A 26689-nucleotide genomic window follows, 5' to 3' on the forward strand; every position below is an offset into this window, starting at 1 on the left:
CTGCCATGGGGTTAGATTTCAGAGACAGTCTGGTGCTCCCACTCAAGGCAGGAAAACCAATACTCAAGCATTCCAGAGCTGCCAGATTTCTCGAAGTCCCTTCTGTGCCCACGCCAAGCTCTGGGCCAGCTCTAACGTTTCCTGAGCTGCCATTGTTGGCCACCTGGGGCCTGTCACTCTTTCACCAGCTCCTTGGCAGCCTGCTTCCCCACAGTGACGTGGAGGAGAGTACCTATTTTTTCCCACGTTACATTTTATATCTTCCGGATTTTGTCTCCTGGAGTTTGGAAATAACAGTCATCATGTGGCCCAGTTAACGATGTAGTAAGAATGATTACTTTTGCCTCCCACTGAAACTCAGTTGCTCAAATGCGGAGTTAAGGAGGGAATCTGTCAGTGCGAAGCGGCAGTCTCTTCGCGTTACTTCTGAATGTGGTTCCCCGGGGCCAGTAGCCCCCGCACAAAACCCAGCCTTGGAAGGGGGCTCTCTCGACCCCAATGTGCACAGGCGGTATCACAGGCATCATGGATCGTCTGCACCGGCAAAGCTCTCCAGCTCCAGCTCCTGGGCAGCATTTCCAGTTGGAGGCTCCATAGTAGCTGAAGGGAACTGGCAAGGTGCCATCAAATAGACCCACCCCACCCTGCGTCTATCTTATGCTCCAACTCAGAGTTGTTGTTATTCTTTTTTGGCAAATCCAGCTCTAAGTGATTGGGGAGTCTCTTGAAACTCAAGCGCACTTGTGAGAGAGGATCCCAGCTGGCCTGCCAGGAGAGCAGAGAGCAGTGACTGGCCTATTGGATTTTAGGTCTTGAGTGCTTCAACTTGTAGGCAAAGAATGGTTGTAGCAAGAAGGGGGCGCCAGGCCGGCTCAGGCAGAGACCTGTGCTCTGGTGGCCCCGGGCAGCGGGCACCGTGACCCTCTTCCACTTTGGGAACTGCTTCACCCTGGCCTACTTCCCCTACTTCATCACGTCCAGGTGCAGCAGTCTGCCGAGTACAAGGCCTTCTGGAAGTGCATGCAGGCTGGGGTCACCTACCTCTCCATGCCACTGTGCAAGATGCTGTTCCTGGCCGCTGGGAAGGCGGCATCTGTGACTTCACTGGGCAGTTCATAAAGGCCAGCATGGATGTGCAGACTTGATAGGCCTGGGATCTCATTGTGTCCCAGAGTGGAGGCAAGGGAGAGTGCAAGAGCATGGTTGCTGCCCTAAAAATTAAAAAAAAAAGAAAGGATGTTTGTAGCAAGTTGGTGGCAGTGGTGTTACAGGAGCTGGGGTCTCCTGAAATCTTTCTTCCTGCCCTTCTGTGCTATACACTCCCCCAAAGAGCCTTCCCTCCACTGCATTTCAGGTAATTTCCCAGAGGGCTTCCTGTGAGGTGCAGACACTCTTACTATCCCCACTTTACAGATGAGAAAACTGAGGCATAGAGATCACATAATACTGAGGTAGACATTAGTAAAACCTCTTATTATGGAGTTTTCCTATATTGTGCTTGGATTATCTGTGTATGTGGTCTCTTGGTGATTTTTCTTCCTCAACTTGGATGGGGGTGGGGGTAATAGATCTTCCTTCCCTCCCTTCTCCCCCAAGCAGGCTTGAAGAGTCACAGCTGACTGTTCATCTTCTGAAATTCTCCCTTTCACCTGCTTGCCACTGGCCCCCATAGATTGGCTCTTTCCTAGGCTTTTGTTCAGTTTTTTTTAAGTTTATTTATTTATTTAATTGTTACTATTATTAAGTAGGCTCCATGCCCAGTGTAGAGCCCAGTGCGGGGCTTGAACTCACAATCTCAAATCAAGACCTGAGCTGACAAGAGTCAGATGTTTAACCGACTGAGCACCTAGTCGCCCCTGTTTATTTTTTTTAGTAATCTCTGCACACAACGTGCGGCTCGAACTCACAACCCTGAGATCAAGAGTCACATGCTGTTCCAACTGAGCCAGCCAGGCATTCCTCTTTTCTAGGCTTTTGGAAGGACCTGGTACGAGCTTAACTCAGGACATGCTGAATAGCGAACTGAGGAAGGTATCCGAAGGCCTGGAAGGGACCAAACACAGTACTGTGATGCGGCTCCTCCGAGTGGCCCTCAGTGGACAGCTGGTAGGTGGGCAGATGGGCTGGACGGTTCCCTGGAGCCCCTCATTCATCCATTCAGCTGGCATTCACTGGCCGGCACTAAACTCTGGCTCAGGGATACAAAGACAAATGAAGCGGGATCGTTCCCTTCAGTCACTTAGCAGATAGTATCTATGGAGTACCTACTGTGTGCAAGCACCGTGCTGGGTGCAATGGGTACAGCAGTTAATGAAACACACCTACTCCCTACCTGTATGGAGCTGGTGGTTGAACGGGGGCAGTAAACATATCAGCACAGGAATACAGGCTCCTGGGAGCCAGCCTCAGCCGCAGAAAGTAAAGACAATAGAAGGCTAACTGATCCTTGGGGGGCGGGCAGCAGTACTGGGGTTGGCCTGGGGCAGAGCGCCTGCAGACCAAGACTGGCCGTTTGCTCTTTCAGCAGCTTAAGGCAATGAGGCAGTGTTTTCTTTTTTCGTTCTTAGCAAGGACCCCCTGTAGCCGAGATGATGGTGTCCTTGGGAGCGAAGGAAGTGCGGGAACGAATACAGAAGGTGCTTTCCAGCTAGAGAGCAGATGTGCAGGACAGTGGAGGTGGCCCTAGGAACCTGGATGGGCCTGGAAACCACCTTCAGAGGGAAGCGGAGGGGCCTGGAGCCCATCAGGAAGCTCGTGGAAGGAACCCCGAGAGGAAACAGTCTGCGGGTGCACACCAAGGGAAGCGGAGGGGCCTGGAGCCCAACGGGAAGCTCGTGGAAGGAACCCCGAGAGGAAACAGTCTGCGGGAGGTCACAGTGCATTTATGGATTCTTCTCACCTCGTGTCTGGTTCGGACAGCTTGTTATACGGCACAGGTTAGGGGCTGGTTCACATTCAGCTTAGGCTGCCAGACAGGTGGCTTGAACAATAGAAAATTATTTTCTCACAGTTCTGGAGTCTGGGAGTCCAAGCTCAAGGTGTCAGCAGTTGCGCCTTCCCAGAGGCCTCTCTCCTTGGCTTGCCCATAGCCACCTTCTCTCTGTGTCCTCACGTGGTCTTTCTTCAGGGCATGTCTTGGCATCTCTCCGGGTGTTCACATCTCCTCTTAGAAGGACATGGGTCAGGTTGGAGTAAGGCCCACCCTAATGGCCCAATTATAACTTAATCACCCCTTTAGGGATCCTGTCTCCACATCCAGTCACGTTCTGAGGTCCTGGGGGTTAGGGCTTCAGCATGAGTGTTGAGGGGATGCAGGTCAGCCCCTGACAGCGCGGCAGCTGCCTGGACACATGGGTCTCGGTTCTCGGGCCCCGTTGGGATGTGGAGCAGGGAAGGATGGCTGGTGCATGCAGGGCTGAACTGGACGGCAGACCCTCTGGGGCTTGTAAAAGGAGAAGTGACCGTCTGCCAAGGGTGAGCACTGCGTTTTATACTGCTCTTGGTCCTTGCCCTTGGGGCATCCTGTGTCTCCTTCTCTAAAGGTCATCTCTTTCTCTTTTCCAGTTCTCCAGGCCTGGTCCTTGGACTGGACCTTCGCCCTGCCTGTTTTATACTTTTTTCTTCATATCCACCTCTTCCTTCTGCCCATTTTTGTAAGTCATTGTTTACAGGTTTCTGAAATAAGATATTCTTTTATTATTTTTTTATTTAAGTAATTTCTGTGCCCAAAATGGGGCTCAAATTCACAACCCCAAGATCAAGTCTCGTGCTCTTCCAACTGAGCCAGCGAGGTGCTCCTGAAATAGATGTTCTTACTGGGGTAAATAGGAATGGCTAAAGTGGAAGGAAGATGATGACTGTCTATAAAGACTGTACTGGAAAAAGAATAAATAAAATAAAAATTTTGGGGGGAGGCACCTGGGTGGCTCAGTCATTAAGCATCTATCTGCCTTCAGCTTAGGTCATGATCCCAGAGTCCTGGGATTGAGTCCCGCATCAGGCTCCCTCCTCAGTGGGAAGCCTGCTTCTCCGCTTGTGTTCCCTCTCTCCCTGCCTCTCTGTCAAATAAATAAATAAAATCTTTAAAAAAATAAAATAAAAATTTTTTTTGAAAGATCCTGCTGGGGCTTCTAGACTTTCCCCATGTGGCAGCCAGCCTCCAAATGAGAAACACTGTAGCCCATCGCCATTCAATTTCCACAACCCCATGAGAGAGGTATTCTTATTTGTGTTATAAGTGGGGAAACTGAGGCTCAGAAGAGTTCATGAACTGTCCCAAGGTTACAGTATGAGGCAAAGCAAGGATTTAAACTCAGGCTTATGACAACCCACAGTCCAAGCTCAAGTCTTAGCTACGGAGTGACATTGGGGCCTCTGCTTCTACGGCACAAGCACGGTTATGAGAAACCGGCTCATGAATTGATAAGCTGCTGCCGCTTTCTCAGTTGGAGGGAGCTGTCTAAAAAGCGGCATGTGTCTTCACACTGGGGTTTTGCTCAGTACCGTGGGTGTGGGTGAAGGGACTCCACACATTGGAAATAACCTCAAGTCCATTCCCCCAGGCTTCTGAGAGCATGGTGAAGTGGTAAAGGCCATGGAGGCCAACTTCTAGACTCAAAAGCCAGTTCTACCATCTACTCACCATGTGACTTCTGGACCTCAGTTTCCTCGTCTATAAAAAGGGGCTGGCAAGTGTTCCTGTCTCAAAGAGTCGTAAGGATTAAAATAGATGTTATATGGAAAGTTCTTAAAACAGTGATTGGCACTTAACCGGTGTTATCTATTACCATCATCATCACCACCGGTATTTCCATTCTTAGAAAGGGCGATCTTGATTGTAAAGCATAGAAACATTCAGACTAACTTAAAAAAAAAAAAAAAAAGATTATTTATTTGACAGAGAAGGAGCAGGGGGAGGGGCAGTGGGAGAGGGAGAAGCAGACACCCCGCTGAGCGGGAAGCCCAACACGGCTCAATCCCAGGACCCAGAGATCATGACCTGAGCCTAAGGCAGACCCTTAACTGACCGAGCCACCCAGGCCACGCCCCACCCCCCACTCAGACTAACTTGAACTGCAAAAGGAATTTATCAGAGACGTAGGACTCTCACAGATCAAATAGGAGGACTTCCAGCTGGACCATTCGAGAGCCTGGAATCTGTACCTGCCAACCCACTGGGACTCAAGAACCTCACTTTTGTCCCTCTGAGACTACAATCTCTAACATTCAGCTGGGTCTGCTCCCCTCGTCTTCCTTCTGCAGGCCGGCTTTTTCTTTCTCTCTGTACTTGGCCAATAACTGCCCCAGCCCTAAAGCAGAATCCTCTCTCTTATCATACACTACCAGTTAGATAACTAGTATTCCATGTCCAGATTCCCAGGAGGAATCTGATGGCCTCACTTGGGTCAGCTGTCTACTCATGGTCCAGTCAACTGTGGCCAGTGGGACAGAGTCACACAATAGGACCGTGGCTGCAGGGGGGCCCACTGTACTGAGTAGGGAGAGTGGTTCCTTCCCCTCAGCACATTCTCTGTCAGTGTCCCTCAGAGAGGATCTTTTCTAGAAAATTATTGTTCTGTAACCACATTTGGAATTTCATTTCCATTGCCTTTATCCTACTTTGTTTCTACGTAATACTTATTACTATATGAAAGTGTATAGCATACTTGTACGTGTTTACTGCCTCCCTTACTCTAAAGAACGTAAGATTAAGAAAGGCAGGCAGTTTGTCTCATTCTTGGTTATAACCATGGTGCCTGGCCTATTGCCTGACACATAGTAGGGAATCAAGTGAGGATCTTATGGAAAAAATAAGGGCCCCATCAGTCAGACCAGTGTGTTTAGAAGTGGCAGTCTTCAGCTGGTCTAACTGCCAAATTTAATAGTTTCCCAGTATCGCTTTGCAAGATTTGCAATTGTGGTTAGCAAGCTGGTCTGTGGCCTGTGATTTGCTTTGAATCCAACTATCTATGAGACATAGCATTTTTTTTTTTTAAGATTTTATTTCTAAGTAATCTCTACACCCTATGTAGGGCCTGAACCCACAACCCCAAGATTAAGAGTCACATGCTCTACTGACTGAGCCAGCCAGGCGTCCCTCTATGAGACAGACTTTGGACAAAGACTCTGAAGTGAAGAGTGGGGACAAATGGAAGTCATCTATTCATCAGTTAATATATTTGTCATATGACAAAATTCCTACCTTACCAGGGACCAAGAGTGATGAATACTTAGAAAATGAGGACCCTCTGGGTAATAGGAGGGTCCAGAGAGGGCGGCTTTTAATCTGTTCAGGGATACTAGAAGGCTTTACAGATGAAGTGACCTTTGAACAGTGTTCTAAAGGATGAGTAGGAGTTTCCCAGGTCTGTGGGGGTTGGAAGGGTATTCCAAGTAGAAGGAGGAGAGAACTTCACAAAGGTGAGCATGTAAGAGTAGGAGTTGAGGGGGTGTAGAAGTGGCTGAGAAACCAAGCAGAGGGAAATTCCAAATGGCCCTTTTTTTTTTAAGATTTTTTTTTAATTTATCTGACAGAGAAAGAGCATGAGCAGGGGGAGAGCAGAGGGAGAAGCAGGCTCCCCGCTGAGCAGGGACCACCCCCCGCCAAAGTGGGGCTCAATCCCAGGCCCCTGGGATCATGACCTGAGCCGAAGGCAGACACTTAACCGACTGAGCCACCCAGGTGCCCCCCCAAATGGCCCTTCTTTGCCAGGTTAAGGGTATCAGGGTGCCATCTGATGCAAATAACAACAACAAAAAAAAACCCAGATTCAAACCAGCTTAAAATAAGATTTAGTATTTCATGTAACAGGAAGTTCAGGGGGTAAGGCAGGCTCTAGGGTTGGTTAATTAAACGTCCAGTGATGTCAGTAAGGACCCCGGGTCTTTCCATTTCCATCTCTGCTGTATTGGCCCCAGCCAATAGCCTTGGGTTGGTTTCCTGTGCTGACAGTTGGCTTGCCTAAAATGGTTGGGCCTCTCTGCACTTCCTCCTTCATGTGCTGTCAGAGGTAGTGGCTTTCTGCCGCTCTCCCCCAAATGCAAAGAAACTTCTCCAAGCACCCTTCCCTGCTTTACTTCCCCATTCTTGAACTTCTGGGAAAGTGGGGGAGGCATCCTCATAGGTCAGTCAGACCCAGAGTGGGGGCAGGGCCCACTCTTCCCTGAGGTCCACGGCTGGGTTGGGGAACCCTGGGCACTTGAACAAATTGTGGGTTCCGTTAGTGAAGAGATGGGTTAAGTCGTCAGGAGGTGGAAGGTGAGGAACCATTGAAAGGTTTTGGGAAGCGACAGGATTGGATTTGTGGATTATTTGAAAGCTCCTCCTGGCAGCTTTGCTGCAGAGAGATTGGAGCAGAACCAGACCAGAAGCAGGGAGCCCTGATAGGAGAGGATTGGAAAATGAGGCAAGAAGGAGGACTGTTGTCTGGATGAAGCCGCGCTTCCTCATCACAGCCTGACCCTGGTCTGTCTCCCCAGCTGCACTTCACCCTTTACGGCCCCTCACGTGCCCTCTTGTCTGGCCTCCAACCACATATGCTTTCCCGAGGTCCCCAGGCACGTCTCCTTCCTGCCTTCGTACTACTGTTCTCCCCACTCTTCTCTGGTTTTGCCTGGTTGCCTCCTTCCTAGCCTCCAGATCTCAGCTCCGCTATCACATCAGGGAAGCCTCTGACTTCTTCCTGGGAGGTCTTCCTGTTGTCTTTCATCATCAGCACCCTCTTCTTTTCCAAAGCACACAATTGGAATTGATTGCATAACTAATTGTGTATGTAAGGAGTTCTGCGGTTATTTGCTGGTGTCAGATAGTAAAGTCCAGGAGAACGGGGGCGTCCTATCTTCACCATTGTACCCCTGGTGCTGAGAACAGCTGTGCTTCACGCAGTGGCTGCTCAGACACTGTGGAGTCAAAGACCAGATCCACCTCTGATCGGATCAGATGGTCAGGGTGAGCAGTCAAGAGCACAGGGGCTGACTTCGCCGAAGTCGCTACGTTTAGCGAGAATGCTGCTATGCAGTGTTCCAGGAACTTCACATCACTGGTGGTAACTATTGTCATTAGTGAATCACCGGATATGAATGTGTTTTTTTAATTTGGAAGTCAGTACAAGTTTGTTTTGGCACTCATGCTCATTATCACGGCCTGGGGGATCTTCAACTTATCCGTCATAGCCCTGCCAAATGTTAGGGTCACGGCCTTTCCCTCTAGGCCAGAGCCCCCCTCAGCTCCACCCCCACCCACCACTCTCCCGATCCTGATGGCAGTAGGACAGCCCAGCCAAGGAGGGGAAGCTGTCATCACCTGGAGAACCCCTCTAAACCGAGTCCATTCAATCCTGTCTGTATTCATTCATTTGACAAATACCTTTTGTGCCAGGCCCTCTGAGGCCTGGGGATGTGGAGAGGAATAATAAAGGCTCATTAATTACAGACATTCAGGGGCGCCTGGGTGGCTCAGTCAGTTAAGCGTCTGCCTTCGGTTTGCATCATGATCCCAGGGTCCTGAGATCGAGCCTCCACATCGGGCTCCCTGCTCAGCAGGAGTCTGCTTCTCCCTCTCCCCCTCCCACCTTCTCAAAAGAGAAGGTCCCCCACCTCAAAGAGATGAGAGTCTCACATGAGACTAACAATTACCGTAATACAGGTGTGGAGCTGATGGTGGAGAGGCAATGGAATTGCTACAGGGATATGGAATCCCTGGGGGGGGGGGGAATGCCAGTCGGGGAACACTTCCTTTAGAAGGAGTTGGGTTTTGCCTTTTGATTTCAATTTCAGATAAATAGTAATTGTCTTAGTATAAGTATGTCCCAGGCAATATTTGGAACATACTTGTGCTAAAAAATTGTGTGTCTGAAATTCAGATTTAACTGGGCTTCCTCTATTTTTATTGGCTAAATCTGGCAGCTCCACGCTGACAGTTTGACAGCAGAGGGAGGTCTTTCCAGGCTGAAGGAACAGGACATACAAAAGAAAGGACTTCAGGTACAATTAGTTCACATCTGGTGCTTAGAGCTAGATAGGGAGAGCCAGAGGATTCCAGTTCCACCAATAATTATTTTGCATCTATAAAGTGCCAGAAGTTCGATGGTATGTAAACCCAACCACTGCCCTGAACTCCCAATCCACTTCCCTACTGCCCACTTACCTTTTATCTTTCTGTTGCAGTCCCTAGGCCAGCGGCATCAGCATCGCCTGGAGACTAATGAGAAAGACAGATTCTTGGGCTTCGTCCCAGACCTACTGAATTAGAAACTGTGTGGGTTGGGCCCTGCATGATGTGTTTTAACAAGCCCTCCAGGTTATTCTAACAAAGGCCAGTTGGAAAACTGATCCACTAGTCAAAATGTTGAATGAGTGTGGTTGCCTAAAATCACGTAAGTAACGTAAGCCAGGTGTAAGATATATCTAAGAAGTGATGAATGGTCCTTGGCCAGTGGAGAGTTCCTGCCCCTCTGTGGGGCGCAGTCTCCAGTCATCTCCAGACATTTGTTGCAGTGAGGAAACCCAGCTCTAGCGTCGCCAGGTGTTTAGAATTTTCAAGAGATGAACATGTGTTAAAGATTTTATTTGACTCATTAGTGAAGACGCTGAGGAGATGTTACAACCAGTTCAAAGGAGAATCCACAGGACAAATTTATAGATCAGGAATATTGAAATGAATGTGCGGGTGGAGACAAACTGGTTTTTCCACGTAGAGCAGGTTGTATTTTCCCAGGACAATTCATTTGCAAGCCTATAGACAATAATTTTTAATTGCTTTCAGTTATCTACAGTTTACAGAGATGTAACATAATTCCCAAAGAACCAAAGAACACAGAAGGGTACGCTATAGACAATTCTTTGAAAAACAAAATTTCCGCTATATGAATAATGTTATAGGTGGAAGCTGTCCCCTGAAAATTCATATGCTGAAGCTCTAAGCCCCTATATGTGATGGTATTTGGAGGTGGGACTTTAGGAGTTAATTAGGTTTAGATGTGGTCACAAAGGTGGAGCCCTCAGGAAGAGATTAGTATCTTTATAAGAGGAAGAGACCACAATGCATACTCTCTCTCTCACCCTCTCCCTCCACCTTGGAAGCACACAGCAAGATGGCAGCCCTCTGCAAACCAGGAAGTGGGGTCTTACCAGGGACCCAATCTGCAGCACCTTATCTTGGACTTTCCAGCCTCCAGACCTGTGAGAAAACGTCTTGTTTAGGCCGCCGAGTCTGGGGTATTCTGTTACAGCAGCGCGAGTTTATCAAGACCGGTAACAACTGTAAAAGGTTTAGCATAGAAGCTGGCAAACAGCACTTCCGTCTCTTGTCGTTCAGAGCTTTCATGACAGTTTCCATGTGGAAGGGTGCTATGGGCAGCAATCTGTCAGAGATGTGTGTGGCTAGACTTATTTTGAAACTGAGATAGCACAACGGTGGTTACCTCACTTAGATTGTGTATTTACTTGGGATAGGGATGTCCCTGGGCCGCAAGGCTGCAAGAGCCCCTGGCTCTGAGAGTCCCAAACAGATCAGGTTTGGTTCCTCACTACTGACAAAACCCAAAGGCAGAGAGACAGTGGTGGTGAAGCAAGAAAAGGATTTATTTCAATGAGGCCAGCGGGGAAGAGAGCAGACTAACATCTCAAAGATGTCTCCAGAGTGCTGAAAATACTTGCAGGTTTATGTAAGGAACATGCGGGACAAAGGTGGGCAGTGAAGTCAGGTCATCAATGTCTTTGGGTCAATCACAGGGCGGGGTCTTGCTGGTTCAGGGCCATCCTTACTGCTTGAGGGGGTAGTTTTGGTTCCCATCACAGGATACTTTTCTTGTGGGGCCTTTGCCACAGTTAAGAGATAAGCTGGAAAGAACTTAATCAATTAGAAAGTACAGACTGAGGTCAAGATGGAAGTGGTTGAAGTCCTCATTCAGAGACGGGACCTAAAGCCCTATAGCTACCTCTTACTGCTTCTAGGGTTCATTTGGCCATTCAACAAATATTTGGTGGCACTAGCATGCCAGGCACTATTCTAGGTACTGGGGATATAGAAGTGTACAGAGCAAAGTTTTTGCTTTTATTAGTGGGGTGAAACAGGCAATGGAGTATAGACAGCGTGCTTCGAAGGAAAATTATGTGTCTAGGTAGCATGGCTTTTTATTGTCTCTCGGACCTCTTACAAGTGGTTACTCCTAGATGACTGATAGAAATGCAAATTATTCTGCAGGTTGGGTGGACAGCCCTCACTGCTGATGGAAAAACTAGTTTTGTGTCCATTTGTCCATGTGTTCCAACACTCCTTTACTCTGTATACATTTGCCTTTTTCTTTTTTTAAGATTTTAAATGATCTCTATACCCAATATGGGGCTTGAACTTCCAACACCAAGATCAAGAGTCTCCTGCTCTACCGACTGAGTCACCCAGGTGCCCCCAACCTTTTTTCTCTTTTTTTTTCCTAAAGATTTTATTTATTTGACAGAGACATAGCGAGAGAGGGAACACAAGCAGGGGGAGTGGGAGAGGGAGAAGCAGGCTTCCTGCCAGAGGAGGGAGCTCGATCCCAGAACCCTGGGATCATGACCTGAGCCGAAGGCAGAGGCTTAACGAATGAGCCACCCAGGTGCCCCCCTTTTTTTCTCTTTTGAATGAATTACAACACCACATCCGCTCAGTTCCCCTCATTTAATTAAAGTTAAAATATTTAACATGTATTTGTTTCAATATGTATGAGAATCATGACTTTTTTGGGGGAAAATTATGCTTTAACAAAATAGGCAGTATTTAGTAGATCGATGGTGTAATGTGTAAAGGAGAAAATAAGGCAGTATGATAGAAAGCCTGTGTGTCATTTCAGAGAAGGTGGTGTGGGGGAAGACCCTCCTGGATAAAAATACTCCCCCCCCCCCAAAAAAAACCCTATTCCTAGTTTATCTGAAATTCAAATTTAACTGGGCATCCTGCATTTCATCCGACAAGCCTACTCCAGAAGGACAAGAGCACGCAGGCCTCGCGAAGTTGGCTTGGTAGGCCTTGACCCCGTCGTGGTCTAGAACTACACTGGGCAAACCCAGCCTCCGCGGAGGGGAGGCATCTCTGCGAGGCAGCGCCCCCGGCCCCGGGCTCGCCCGGAGGCGGGGCTTGGGTGGTGGGCGGGGCCGCGCCAGACCCCGCCCCGTCACGTGCCAACCCTCGCTAGCCGCGTCGGCAGCCCCGGAGCGCGCCGGACGGCGGCGGCGGCTAGAGGCCAGGGGCAGCCGCAACTTGAGCAGCGGGGTCCGGGCCATGGCGGCGGCGGCGACAGTGGCGGCGGGGGCCGCGGCGGGGGCCGAGACGGCCGAGGGGCCCCCGGGGCCGGCGGCGGCGCTGGAGCTGTGGCTCAGTGAGTAGCGGGGCCGCCCCTCGGCGGGGGCCCAGCAACACACGTGAGGCCTGGCTTCCCGCCTCCCCAGGCCTTTCTTCTGACGCGGCGGCGGCGGGCAGGTGGCCGGGGGCTGGGCTGGGTTGGGCGGGGCGTGGGTGCGGGGATCGCCCCGGGTTCCACCGAGGAGCCTCAGGAGTCGGCCGGGCGGTGGAACCCGAGTCTGGGTACTCTGCTCCCCGCCACTGCCCACCTCTGTCGTCGCAGCACGCAAACATGATTCACGTAATGGCTAGCGTTTGTGGAGCTTTTCTTTTGTGTCAAGCACTGTGCTAGAAGCATTTCAGCCATTGTTAATCCTCATTACGACCCCAAGAGGCAGCTTCTGTTATTAATCCCGTTTTGGAGAAGAGGACCTTTACACTGAAGGAGACTCATACAAGGCAGGCAGCCTCTTGCGGTCTCTCTCGAGCTGGTACAGATCTCTATCAGGCTGCTGTTGTTAATGTCAAAACAAGCCCTTTATACCTTTTGTGTACGTTTACTCTGGCCGGACTCCCCCTCACCGCAGTCCTGGCCGGTACAGGTAACCGATGAGGAATTGAAATTCAGGGAGGCTACAGACTATGCGTCTTGTATTGGGCTCTGCTAGGTGCTGGAAATCCTCAGGTGCGTAACACAGGGTCCTTGATTACAAAGACCTTGTTTAGTGGGTCCAAGTCCACAGTCAGGGCAACTTGCTATAATTACGGCAAATTGGGGTGCGGGCCGCTTTTGCTTTAACATGTGATAAGGAGTTGATCGGTTTACCTGGGGATTGTCACAGCAGACATAGCATTTGAGTGGACAGTGGAGGTGACAACATCTCAGGCACTCCGGCACAGGAAACCATTTGCAAAAAACTGGGAACGGGAGGGTGTGGGGCGTTTTGGGAACCAGTAGTGGGTACTGCTGGAGTAGAAAGCCTAAAGAACAAAGAGCCTGGAAAAGAGGCTGGGGGGCTAATCAGGGCTTGGATGCTGCAGATCTTCGAGGGGTTTGGATGCTGCAGGAAGGAATTTATATTTTATCCTGTGGCGGGGTGGGGGTGGAGTTTTCAGTGGGAGCGTCTGATCAAGTACACCTATTAAAAGGCTCATCTGCAGCCATGTGGAGCCAAATTGGCTAGGGAGGCTAGGCCAGGCAGGGAGAGTAAATAAAAAGCTGTTTTGGTAGTGCTTAGGGGCTGACAGTAGAAATAATTAGCAGGCACAATCAGCGGCCTTGATGCATTCGAATGGAGACTAGGAGGAACCTAGGATGGATCCCGGATTTCGGGCTCTGGGAACTGGTTAGTTAGAAATGCCTCACCTGTGAGGAAGACTCAGTTTAAGAAGGAAAAGATGGTTCCGTTGTGGAGTTTGAGGTACAGGTGGCATAGCCAAAAAGAGACCCTGTCCAGGCAGGTGATCAGCTGCAGAAAGGGTGGGAGCTGGAGTTCAGTGTGGGAATCTTCAGTTCACTGGCAGAGAGCTTGTCCAGGCAGGCGGTGGATATTAAGAAGAGCAGAGGTTTGCAGATAGAGCATGGAGAACCTCAGCGTTTAGGAAGCAGGTGGGAAAAGCAGCCTGACAGGGAAGGTGGGGCTGACACGGGCAGGAGAAAGCTGGGGGGGTGGGGAGCCACCCATCTCAAAGGAGGGGCGTAGTTGGTGGGCAGAAAGATGGAGTAGGGTGAGGCAGGAGAAGGGGGAACTTTGAATTTGGCAACTAAAAGGTTACTGATGAGGTATCTTTGAGTTAAGTGGTGGGGACTGAAGGGGGTTGATTAGGTAGTGGAGAATAGGCCTAGACTGGAGTTGCCAAAAAGAGTCAGGTGGACTGGGTGAGAGGACGCTGTCAGCTGACCCGGTGCAGGAGATAACAGGGAACCCGACTGCCCAAGGTGGGCGTTCTTCAGACCCTCTGTTTTAGGCGGATATGGTCCCAAAGGTGCTAGATCTTGCAGTTTTTCAGTTAGAGCTAGAACCTATATTTTATGTGAAATCTCTTGAGTTTTGAAGAGTTGGCAACAGCTACTCTGCAATATGAAGTTTATCTGGTGTAGGGAGCGTGTAGCCCCTGGTCACCAGCCCTTTTTTCTTTTTTTTTTTTAAATGGTATTTGTAAAAGGAAGGAGGGAGCGTAGCCAGAGGGAATTTAGGTGTAAAGAAGATCTCAAAAGGAGAGGGGCACCTGTAAGCCCCTCTTTATGCTACTGTTCCTTTGGGGAACTATCCTTAAATCCCAAGTCCAATGCTGGAGCCATGGGTGAGGGCCTTGAAGATGCTGAAGGAGGTCAGAGCCAGAGCAGAAAGGGGTGACTTGGCTTCACAGAGAGGAAGGGCACCTTTTGTTTTTCTGAATGTTTGGGGAAGGAGATAAAGATGATTGCACATGCAAATAAGGTCCCGTGTGACCACCACCATTCCCTGCTGAGTGTCAGGGGCAGAGATGGAACAGGGGCCTTCAGGGAGGAGGTGGGGAAGTTTGGAAACGGCTGGTAAGGGAAACAAAAGGGTGCCCACCTGGATGCTTGAGAACAGGGTCTCTCAACCTTGACACTGTTGACATTGGGTCTGATAATTCTGTGTTGTGGGGGTCTGTCCTGTGCATTATAGGATGTTTAGTAGAGTTCCTGGCCTCAACCCACTAGATGCCAATAGCACACACCAAAATGCCCACATAAAACCAAAAGCATCTCCAGATATTGCCAAATGTCCCCTCAGAGGAAAAGGGCAGGATCACCTTCCCACTTCATACTTGAGATCCTCTGAGTTTGGACTTCAGAGTGTTGATTGGACATCAGAAGTGTTTCTTGTAGTCTTCAGGGTTGTGTGATTCTCCACCCCTAGTAGGATCAGAGGAGGTGAGCTATGGTTTAAACTGGATTTGCTGGGATGTGGGGCACAGTGGAGTTGGTACAATGGAAGGCCAAGGAGGTAGAGGGGTTGATGGTGTGGCAAGGACAGGGGTGTAGCTGAAGAAATGCACTGAGTCTGGGCTGGATGGAGAAGGAAGTCCTTGTAGGTGGGGTCTGAGGACTGCCAGGCTCAGGTCACTAACAGACCTTGCGTCAGTCCAGCAGGGCAGCTGTGTCTTGAAGGTAGAGATAGTAGATAGTAGTAATCTGACCTTAGAGTTGTTAATACATGTGTAGCACTTAGAACAGTGCCTGGCATGTAATGTTAGATATTATCATTAGTGTTTTTAGTTGTGAGTGGCAAAAAACTCATATTGGCTTAGCAGGAGAAAAAAAAAGGAAAAACTTTGGAACTGGGGAGGAGTAGTTCCTCAAAGGAACATCAGGAAGCTGAAGTGATGAATCACTGAATTCTCCTGAAACCAATATTATGCTATATGTTAACTAACTAGAATTTAATGAAAATTAGGTGGGGGGGGAGGAAGGTGTTACCAGAAATTCATGCTTTAAAAAATGCAAATAGCAGCTTCTGTGCATTCTGCAGCCCCTGACCCCCAAACTTAATTGATTTTGGTGGTGGTTCCCCAGGATTGCATAGAGAGCTGCCTCGTTCTTATTAGTGAGAACCTACGTCCCAATAATTGATGTACCCAGTTCCCTGTTAGTGGACCTTTGAGGTTGTTGCCAGTCCTATGCTGTTAAAAGCTGTGCTGGGTCCCTTTGGTCTCTGGGACTGTAGCCATAGTGGTGCTGCCAGGGGTGCTGGGCCATCTTACATGCTTGTAGTGGGGTGCTCGGCAAAGCCGTGTTCCTTTCACCTGGACCTACTCCCAGGTGATATGTCCTGTCTTCCTTCCAGCCCCACTTTTGTGCCTCTCTTGGGGATCGGGGGTGGTCAAATTGCAATCTATTTATACTCTCCCAGCTTCTTGAGGGCTGAGCTCATTCTTTATCTTGGAGCCTAGCATAGGACATTCCCATGGTGGGTCTTGGGTTTCCGTCGTGGGCTTAACTGAAGGACTCCTGGACTGTAGACTTCCTGAAGGATTGAACTCTAAGTGTTCCTTGAGGTCACTGCTTCCCCAAAGCCTCAGGGTTCCCCTGACCAGCATAGGTTGCTCCTGGCGCCGGAGTCAGGACTCTCGTGGTTCGTTGGCAGCTGTGTGAGATGATTTGGCTTCGGATTTAGTCACTCTTAGAGGAGCCATGTCACTCACTGCTGGAGGTCTCAGCTGTTTTCTTAATACCTCTCACCCTGTAGCGGGCTTGAAATGCATAGGAACACTGCTTTTATTAAGTAGATACATGGCACTAGTGTTCTTTGTCCTGCCCAAGTGCCAGCTAAAGAAACCACTTTAATGCCTGGGGTAGCCCCTGGTAGGGCTGTGGCAGTCCTGAGAAGTAGAGAAGGGGTTCTTTGAGTCTTTCCCTGGCTGTGCCCTGCTGGCCACCAGCCACTCCTTGGGGCACATGGGTGTCCTGCACCCTAGGGGTGCTACGGCCTGATCAGACCCAGTGGGTGGACCTCGGGGGGGCCGGGGGCCCGTTTTCTCTGGAGCCGCAGGAAGCCTCTGAAACAGCCTTGCCGGCTGGCATTATATTACGGAAGACCCAGTTATTTCCGAACCGGGCTAGCCCTCCCCTGGAGTCAAAAACTGGTCCAGCCAACTGGCCAGGCTCTGCAGAGCAAAAGGTGAATCATTCATTCATTCAGTAGATAGTTGTGCCAATGACATTCTGGAGGATGTGAAGGTGAACGAGACCGGTCTTCCTGCTTTAGGAGTTGATAACTTAGTGGCAAGAAAGTGGAAACTAGTTCCCAAAGAGGCCTTGTCTCTGTCAAGGAACTGAGAGAAATGTTTGGGCCCTGGCTCGGGGCAGACCTGGGACTGCAGTTTTGTTGCTGTTTTCCAGCTTTGGTGGCTGGGCAGGTTTCTTTGCCTCTAAAATCATGAGAGAATAGTGGCGCTCTCCCTTCTTAACACTGGACGGGAGGGAGGCTTGGGAAACACTCAGCCTGGTGGCTGGTACATGGTAACTTCTTTACAAAAAAAAAAAGGGGGACGCCTGGGTGGCTCAGTTGGTTAAGCGACTGCCTTCGGCTCAGGTCATGATCCTGGAGTCCCAGGATCGAGTCCCATATCGGGCTCCTTGCTCAGCAGGGGGTCTGATTCTCCCTCTGACCCTCCCCCCTCTCATGTGCTCTCTCTCTCTCATTTTCTCTCTCAAATAAATAAATAAAATCTTTAAAAAAAAAAAAAGGGCAGCTAATACTACTGTTGCTATTTGGGGGCTGGGATAAACTTTGAGGGAATCCTCATGATACAAATAAACTTACCCTTTATAGATCTTGCTGCTTTGCCTTGGTTAAGGGTTTGGAACATGACTTAACCTCATAGATGTGTCTTACTCCTTTCTTTGGAAAAGCTGGTGATTGTCTTACTCTTTTCACTTGGTGGCCGGGGAGGGGGTGAGGAGGAGGAAGGCTGGATTCTGCCGATCTCGGCTCTAGGTCCAGTCATGGGTCGAGTTTCTGAGTGCCCAGAGACATCAACCTTGACCTGGTAGTGCACTAAAACTTCAGGAAGCTAAAATCAGGCAGAATTATTTAAGATGAGTCAGATCTCTTTAATCAGGATCTCTGAGAATCACTGCTTTAAATAATTTATTTCATGAGTAATTATTTTGTGCCTTTGAGGAAGGTAATGTACTAAGCCCTGCAGGGAATATATGGCTTTTGCCTTCTAGAGTTTTATTCCCTTTAGGTGCAATAAGTCACGTACGCATGTTTTTAAAGTAAAAGGCAGAGACTGTGCATTATAATGAACAATAAGATTTAGCTGTCCTTTATTGGTTACTTTAATATTTGCTGCTGTACCAGGCACTTTAGATACTACCTTATAAACCTCAGGAGTGTCCTTTGAGGAAGGTGCTGTTTTCCTTCATAGTGGAGGGAACTGAGGCCCTGAGAGCCCAAGGACAAGTAGCTAGTCAGAATTGGAGCTAGACATCTCCATCGTAAGAGGGGCAGGTAGAATGCGGGTCTTCTGAGAAGGAAGAGAGGCTTCTGTTTGGTGGGAGTGGGAGAGAGATCAAGGAAGTCTTTATGAAGAAGTGGCATTTGAATTGGGGCTCAAAGGATGGATAGGATTTTCGAGATCCAGCATAGGAAGGGGCTTTGAGGGGGAACAGGTGAGGGAATATGGGCAGTGACAGTCTGATTCCTTTGTTCTCCCTTGTCTTCTTTTTTCACTTAGAATGGAGTTGGCTTTTTGAATCTCAGTTGAGCTGGGGAGACACATGACTTCCACATGACAGAAGTGTGACTGCAGTCAGGAAAGGTTAAACTCTGCTTGACCTTGGACTCTTCAGTAACCCGAAGGGAGGAGAATCACAGGGGCTGGAGCAGTGGGAGGAGGTTTTGGGGGAAGGTGGAAATTCAGATGGGCCTTGAAGAATGGGTAGGATTTTGAGAGGACCGAAGTAAATGTTCAGGCATAAGGAGTAATACCAGAAACAGGACTCTAGAATCAGCCTGTTACAGAGCCTGAAAGAGCTTCTCTGTCAGGAGACTTCAGCAAGGTCTTTCACTGGAGAGGTAGGTAGCCCCCCAGAAGTTGGACAGCAAGGAGTCGAGGGGTGGGGGTTAGGAAAGCATAGGACAGAGGCCTCCCAGCAGCTCCTGTGTGAGAGATCAGGGCCTGGTTTAGTCTGGGGCAGGACATGTGGGATGGACACCCTTCTTGGGAATTCTAGGCAGCAGCAGTGGGAGGAGAGAAGCTGTCGTCCAGCACCAGGAAGGTCGAAGATCACCCCTTCCCTCAGCGGAGCCTGGTCTTCTTTTAGGCCTTCTGATAATCCCCCTTCTGTAGGTAGCTCAGGCTGTGCCGCCATCCTTTCAGTGCTTAGTGCCCTCAGATTTCGTTGAGGGATTGTAGCATGATTGGATCTGGGGTCCCGGGAATGTGCAAGTGTACAGAAGGGAACGGCATTTTGAGGAGTGAACGCAAGGAGGTCCTTTTGTTAGAGCGCACAAGCCACTGATACACGGAGAAGCTTCTTACATAGGACGGTCAGAGAGGATTTCAGTAAGCTGAGGGTTAGACTTAGGGTTTATTGTTTTTGAGGAGATGGTGAGATGACCAAGTGGAGCCACCCAGAGCCTTGTGGTATGTTCTAATCTTACCATCACATAGCTAAGAAAGTTAAAAGTAGCCTTCCGTGGGGCGCCTGGGTGGTTCAGGCGGTTGATTGCCTTCAGCTCAGGTCGTGATCCCAGGGTCCTGGGATCGAGCCCCACATCAGGCTCCTTGCTCAGCGGGGAGTCTGCTTCTCTCTCTGCCCCGCCCCTCAAAAAAGAAGACGAAGGTGGGGGGTAGCCTCCCGGATGCTGACCCTCGCTCATCCTCATTGCAGGGCCAGAGTGGGGAAGTCCTGACAGGGCATGAAGGAGGCGTACTCAGGCCAACCGCTGCGCTGGAAGGGGAGTCTCTTGCAGGACAAAAGCTTGCTTGTTCATTCAGTGAGCCAGTCTTCACTGAGGCCATATCATGTGCCAGACGCTGTGCCTGATGGTGGCCAACAGCATAGCCACGGTCCTGTCCCTTTCAGCTGTCTGATCCCCTAGAGGTGTGCTAGCACTGTCCTTGGCTGCCACTTCACTTGTGGAGGGGCGGGTGTATATTTCTCTTCATTCTTTATTTTTATTTCCTTGACAGATAAAGCCACAGACCCAAGCGTGTCAGAACAGGATTGGTCCGCTATCCAGAATTTCTGTGACCAGGTGAACACCGATCCCAATGGGTAAGGTGACCTTCACACACATACACTTGACTCGGGATACCTCAGACAAAGTGCATGCTTCGGTCTCTTGGGTCTGTTTTACCTAAGAGAAAGAAAGTGAGGCTTTCTTTCCTTTTTTTCCCTCCATGATCTGAGAACATTATTTTTCTGGAAATAGCAAATGGGAAAAAAATTGCAGTGTTCTAAGTGACTAATGCTAAGGAGACCCCTGAATGTTAGGGATAGAATGTAGCTAGGTTACGTAGGAATGTGAAAGAGATCAGTGTATTCTCCGTAATTTTAAATGTCCTCTTTCTTAAGAAAATGCAGGAAGAGGGTGAAATTTTGTTGGTTTCTGGTTTTGTTTTTGTTTTTAAATTTGGTTTCTGTTTCCAGAGCATCTGGATAGGAACTGAAGAATCATGTCAGCCATACACATGTTTAATCTACATGATGCTGCATAGTCAGCATCTTGAAATGAGGGAAAAGTTTGATCACACTTCCTACTCCAGTGCTTACTGAACATTTGTCATCCGATAGGGTCTACTGCTCACGACCTGGTTACACACAGGTCTGGCCTTGAGTGCTCAGCTTGGAGTTCTAGGGGTGGGTTGGCTGCAGGGAGGAGGATGTCAGGTGCTGTCGCCGCACCAAGGGTGGGTGGGGGTTGGCCTCCTTCAGAGGCAGGTGTGTGGGCTGTGTGCCCGTCACTCCACCTCTGCTTTGGGACCCGTGCTTCTGGAAGAGAGGCCACTTGACGGAGCGTACTCAGCCATACCAGTTGGTTTCTTCCTCTCCACCCACAGCCCAGGTCTCTTTGTTTTCCCTTAGCCCAACCCACGCGCCCTGGCTACTGGCCCACAAGATCCAGTCTCCACAAGAGAAAGAAGCTCTTTATGCCTTAACGGTGAGTTTGGCTTGCCCCTGCACTTATGCTTTCTTGCCATGCAGCTAGAGAGCGCCGGACCCCAGGCCCATTTCACATGGTGGAGAGCGTCCGATAGCGAATTCTGTGCTTAGGTTGCCCCATCCTAGGTCTGTTTCGAGAGAGCAGCGTTGAGCCTGCTTTGGGGGAAGGAAAAGAAGGCTTTCTTTCCCTTAATCTTCCCCAGACCAGGGCTGGCGAGTTCAGGTGCCTCATGTAGCAGGGCCTGACTGGTCCCATAAATGAGCGAGCTGCTGGGTGAGGATGGAAACCCTGGAGAGCGCGAGGCCAGTGTGCAGAGGGCAGCTGTGGCACAGGACTGGCTGGCTCCTCCAGGCGTGTGGTTGGGACCTAGTGTTGCTGGAACTTTGTTTTCCAGGAGTCAGAGACCCAGAGTTTTATATCCATTCTCTGAGTTTATTGATGTTTGTGACTAATTTGAAATGTTAAACAATAGCACGAACCAAAGAAGATATGTGTGGGCCTGTCTTGCCGTTTGAGTGTCAGCAGGTGGCCTGTGGCTTAACAGTCCTTGTGTGCTACAGATCAGGTCTCTGCCTCTGAGGAGGACAGGATTCTCTAGCCAGTGTGTCCTGCGCACATGGTCTCCTTAAAAGGTGGGGTGGCCTCAGGCTACACCCCACTAAGCTTTCTCCTGGGCATAAACCTGGCAGTTACAGCAAGATCAGGCAGGTAGCAATTTTTTCTTAGTCTGAAAATGTCACCCTTCCTCAGACTATAGTGTCTTTGTCATCTTGAGGAAACACTAGCCATAGTTCCAGCAGATGCTCATCAGCTATGAGATGAGCCCTGAAGCCAATGCTTTTCCTTTTCTCATGGGGCTCCTGTGTCCATGCAGGTGCTGGAGATGTGCGTGAACCACTGTGGGGAGAAGTTCCACAATGAGGTGGCCAAATTCCGCTTCCTGAATGAGCTGATCAAAGTGTTGTCCCCGAAGGTGAGCAGCCTGGGCTTGGCTGTACTACACTTGCTCGCTGTACTGTCCCTGCCCCAGCCTTCAAACCCCGTGCCCCTTCTTGGTCCACTCACGACAGAGCATGTTGGCCAGTCCTGCTTCGCAACAGAGCTGAGAGGGGATGTCCTGCACGCGAAAGCTTTCCTCTTTGCTGGATCGTAACCTTCTCGGGAGCTTCCCAGGTGTGATCGGAAATGGAACTTAGATAGGACGCTTGTCCTGGGTGGGTGGCAGCAAGGCAAGTAGATCTCCAGCCCTGCCACATCTTCAGAGTTTACATAAAGGCCTTAAGGGAGTTTAGTGAGTGGTACTGTGTCGGTGTTCTCCACACCACATCACTGTCTCATGGCTCTGTCCACATTCCCAGGACAGCAAAGGAGGTGAGAAACCTTAGTTTGCCCAAGTCCAGCACACAGGTCAACTGGCGGTCACATCTTTCTCGATGGCCTTTCCCAACACTCTCCAAGGTCTGGGATGCTGGTCATGTTCATCAGCTGAGCCCTGCCTTTGGTTGTCAGCATTTTCACATTCTCCCTTTAAAGATGGCCTTGGGATGGTTGGCCTAGAGGGGTGAGGAACTCAAGCTCGAGGACAGGTTTTTTGGTGGCGATGGCAAGAGATACCAAGTGTGGCTTTATGTCCCTTCTTGCTTGCCCTCTGCACCTTTTCTCCTGGCCCTTGTCTTAGCAACACCGTTCTTGGGTACCTAACTGGATGGAGCCCTTCTTTGCTCCTTCTCAGCAATTCTCTGATATCATCTGTGGGTAGTACAGTTTAATTCATTTCAGTTCTGCCACTAATTACCCGGAGTTATTATAGACCCTACACATGAAGGGCTCAGTCCTACCTAGACCTGCCTACGTCAGATACCAGCCAGGGGTCTTAGATGTCCCCAGGCTACTTCCTGCTCTCTGACCAACTACAAATTCAGGGGTTCCCGTGACTCCCTCCACCAGGTTTCGTAATTCACTAGAAAGACTCACAAAAGATAGGAAAGCACGATATTCACTATTATCCTTTTGTTATAAAGGATGTAAGTGGAAGAGATCCATAGACCAAGGTCTTGGGGGTGGGTGGGGACCGGAGCTTCCACACCACCCTCCCAGGACATCCATCTGTTCTAACTCTCCAAGGCTCCTTGTTTGCGAGTTTTTATCGGAAGTTATGTAGGCATTTTGATTAAATCATTAGCTAGGATTGAACTCCGTCTCCAGCCCCCGGCCCTCCTGGGAGTTGGGCTGAAAGTTCCAACCCTGTCATCACATGGTGGGTTTTTCTGAAGTGGTCAGTCTCTCCCTTGAAACTAAGCACCCACCATGAATGGTGAACATAAACTCACGTGTGGTCCAAGGGGGCTCATGGTGAATAACAAAAGCTATTTTTTTAAAGATTTTATTTATTCCTTTGACGGAGAGAGAGAGCACAAGCAGGCGGAGTAGCAAGCAGAGGGAGAGGGAGAAGCAGGCTCCCCCGTGAGCAAGGAGCCCGACGTGGGGCTCGATCCCAGGACCCTGGGATCATGACCTGAGCCGAAGGCAGTCGCTTAACCAACTGAGCCACCCAGGCGCCCCAACAAAAGCTATTCTTACAACTCAGGAAATTCCAAGGGTTTTTGAAACTGTGCCAGGAACTAGAGACAAAGACCAAATAAATTTTCATAATCTTGCCTCATTCAAAAAAGGAGTGTCCCCTGTGGCTCTAACCTAGCCCAATATATGGTGGGCTTCACTTGAGCAGTTGTGGAGGTTGACTCCTGGAAACCAAGAAGGCACCCTGGGGCTGGGGGCCAGCGGTTTGGCCTTTAGTGCCGCCCGTCTCCACCAGCCTTGGGCAGCTCGCTTCCCTGGACCTCAGTGGCCATCTCGTCCGTGGTAGCATGTGCTGGCTAAGTCCTTTCCAGCTTTGTAATTCTTCCCTTTTTATTTTTAGTACCTAGGGTCCTGGACCACAGAAAAAGTTAAAGGAAGAGTCATCGAAATACTCTTTAGTTGGACTGTCTGGTTTCCAGAGGATATCAAGATCCGAGACGCTTACCAGATGCTGAAGAAACAAGGTCGGGCTCTATGGCTTACATTGCATTTCCTCTTCGCAGTCGTCGTTTTTTTGTGTGCTTTGTGGTTTTTTCAGTGAAAGCTGGACATCTTGTGTAGGACAGTAGAGTCTGAGACAAGTGAATTTTTTAAAGATTTTATTTATTTATTTATTTTTTAAAAGATTTATTTATTTGACAGAGAGATAGCACAAGTAGGCAGAGCGGCAGGCAGAGGGAGAGGGAGAAGCAGGCTCCCAGTCTAGCAGGGAGCCCAATGTGGGGCTCGATGCCAGGACCCTGGGATCATGACCTGAGCCGAAGGCAGACGCTTAACCAACTGAGCCACCCAGGCACCCTGATTTTTTTTTTTTTTAAACTTTATTCACTTGTTTGAGAGAGCGCATGAGCAGGTGGGAGGGGGAGAGGGAGAAGCAGACTCCCTACTGAGCAGAGGGAGAGGAAGAAGGAGGCTCCCAGCCTAGCAGGGAGCCCGATGTGGGGCTCGATGCCAGGACCCTGGGATCATGACCTGAGCTGAAGGCAGACGCTTAACCGACTGAGCTACCCAGGTGCCCCTGAGACAAATAATTTCTGATCACTGGAAATGGGCAGACCTTTCCTTCTTGTAGCAGGAGTTGAGCTGGGCTTGGGACTGCTGTTGCTATAGTTATCCTCATTCACTGTAGCAGATTTTAAATTCTTCCGGTGTCGGGTTGTATTGAGTGTGGGAGCTGATTTGCTAGAGTGTTTCTCAGTATCCACTCCATTTCAGCATTAGGTCTTCCTTTTTCCCTCTGCACCTCGGAGAGGGTCTTATTCTGGATACTTTTCTGATAGTCGACTGTTAAAACTTGTTACCCAATGCCAGTTAGCCTGGTGGAGGCAGGGGTCATTGTTCTCTGTTCTAAGCCTCGGTTTTAGGTGGGCATTGTGTCCCCGGGTCTTGGTAGCACCTGTTTGTGATCCTGCCCCTCCCCAGGGGCATAAGGCTTTCTTTTCTGTTCTGAAGCTGTAGTTGGTTTCTGCCGCTGCTCTGAGGACTGCAGGGTTTGATGTCTTTCCCAGCAGTTGAAGGTGTTTGTTCTGGAGGGAGAGAGAAGGACGGAAGTGTGACAGCAGGCCTTTCCCGTGTCTTTCCATGAGTGCCTGGTGAGGCCCTGTGAAGAGCCTGTTCCTCTTGCGGTGTGGGCCTCGGAGGTTCTGTGTTCTCTAGCTAGCTCACGCCGGCCTGTAAACAATTTATTTTATTTTTTTTTTTTTTTTAAAGATTTTATTTATTTATCTGAGAGAGAGAGAGAGAGCACATGAGAGGGGGGAGGGTCAGAGGGAGAAGCAGACCCCCTGCTGAGCAAGGAGCCCGATATGGGACTCGATCCCGGGACTCCAGGATCATGACCTGAGCCGAAGGCAGTCGCTTAACCAACTGAGCCACCCAGGCGTCCAAGCCTGTAAACAATTTAGAAACAAGTTTATCTGAATTATCCGCCTTGGTGTTGCCTTCCGTTTTTCCTCAGAGGCCCTGCCTTTCCTTAGATTTTTTGCCTTGTGGTCTCCACACTCTGATGGATTCAGGAAAAGTGGTGGATTTGTAGGTTGTCCAGTGTCGTGTAGTCGGGGTTGGAGTCATGCAGTTCATGCCTTTCTGCGTCCTGTGTGGAAGCTGGGAGTCCGTAGAACTCTGTAGAAGAAGGGACCTGGATTCAGGATGGACTGTTTTTCCCCGCCACATGTACTCACTGTTGTTGGGAGGGTCGTGGATCCTACAGTAACTTCTGGGCCCTGGGAGGTTACGTACCTGTATGTAACAATCAATGTTTTTATAGCATGAGGCCCATGGCCCACAAGCCCTAAGATCTGGTGCTGATCTCGGTTGATTCTGATGTCCCTGTCTTTGTGCTGGTTCCTTGGAGTCTCCTGAGGGAGGTTGCAGAGCCTTGGTCGTACCCTCGGTCTATCCCTTTAAGGTCATTGATAGTGTTTTCCCAGTGGGACATCAGGAACTAGGAGTTTCTGGACTTGATGCTGCATCCTACTAAAGTCAGTGGCTACCCTTAGCCGTATCTTAACTTCACAAATTGTGTTTTAGGAATCGTAAAGCAAGACCCTAAACTACCAATGGATAAAATTTTGCCTCCACCTTCTCCCTGGCCCAAGAGCTCTATCTTCGATGCCGATGAAGAAAAGTCCAAGGTAAAGAGCCCCTTCCTGACCTTGGTGGCCGACGTAGAATCTGATCTGACCCCTTCTTTTAGTGACTCTCCTGAAATATCCCCTGGGGTGTTCTCTGATCCCTGAAGCAAAGTTGGGGGGAATGTGGGGAGGTGGGTTAGTGAGTTCTCTCTGGAGCAGGCTCTTAGAGTTAAGTAGCATAAGGTCTGGATGTTTTCTTCATGGATGAGCCAAATAGTAAATGCTATGTTCTTTGTACCCTCCACCTTACTGTACAAGCGTTCCTGAGGGAAAGAAGGTACAAAAAGATAACCCCAGTGGGTGAGGTGGATGCTCAGTCATATCCAGTGTATGTGTGGTATTAGGGGAAGATGGTGGAAAGAATTGGTTGTATTTTGGCTCAAATTTTTTTTTTTTTTTTAGTGCCAGTAAGCCTGATCCTACCTGTATTCTTTCTGCTACTGTCTCCCATAATTGTTGCTCCTCAGACATCAGGAAGGAGAGGGACAAAGACCTAGGGATAACTGTAG

General features: G+C 49.5%; 2 protein-coding genes across 6 annotated transcripts in view; both read left to right on the forward strand.

Annotated features, from left to right (window-relative positions):
• The window catches only part of EARS2 (glutamyl-tRNA synthetase 2, mitochondrial), a 29122-nt gene extending 17440 nt beyond the window's left edge, over positions 1 to 11682 (forward strand). For 2 of the 4 annotated variants that reach the window (XM_081819838.1, XM_081819840.1), the window contains exons 8-9: positions 1971 to 2106; positions 2546 to 11682. In XM_081819838.1, the coding sequence (XP_081675964.1) occupies positions 1971 to 2106; positions 2546 to 2686 (277 nt within the window). In that variant the 3' untranslated portion in view covers positions 2687 to 11682. The remainder of the gene's footprint in view (positions 1 to 1970; positions 2107 to 2545) is intronic. The other 2 variants (XM_081819839.1, XM_006730807.3) reach the window with 2 other exon arrangements.
• A 500-nt stretch (positions 11683 to 12182) lies between these two features.
• Positions 12183 to 26689, forward strand: part of GGA2 (golgi associated, gamma adaptin ear containing, ARF binding protein 2) — a 35631-nt gene continuing 21124 nt past the window's right edge. The window contains exons 1-6 of one of the 2 annotated variants that reach the window (XM_081819835.1): positions 12183 to 12356; positions 19994 to 20078; positions 20889 to 20964; positions 21842 to 21940; positions 23888 to 24011; positions 26077 to 26180. In XM_081819835.1, the coding sequence (XP_081675961.1) occupies positions 12260 to 12356; positions 19994 to 20078; positions 20889 to 20964; positions 21842 to 21940; positions 23888 to 24011; positions 26077 to 26180 (585 nt within the window). In that variant the 5' untranslated portion in view covers positions 12183 to 12259. Of the gene's footprint in view, positions 12357 to 19993; positions 20079 to 20863; positions 20965 to 21841; positions 21941 to 23887; positions 24012 to 26076; positions 26181 to 26689 lie in introns of those variants that run through there. The other variant, XM_081819836.1, reaches the window with a different exon arrangement.

The sequence above is a fragment of the Leptonychotes weddellii genome, chromosome 5, assembly GCF_054177405.1.
Source record: "Leptonychotes weddellii isolate Sample4059 chromosome 5, ASM5417740v2, whole genome shotgun sequence".
NCBI lineage: Eukaryota > Metazoa > Chordata > Mammalia > Carnivora > Phocidae > Leptonychotes > Leptonychotes weddellii.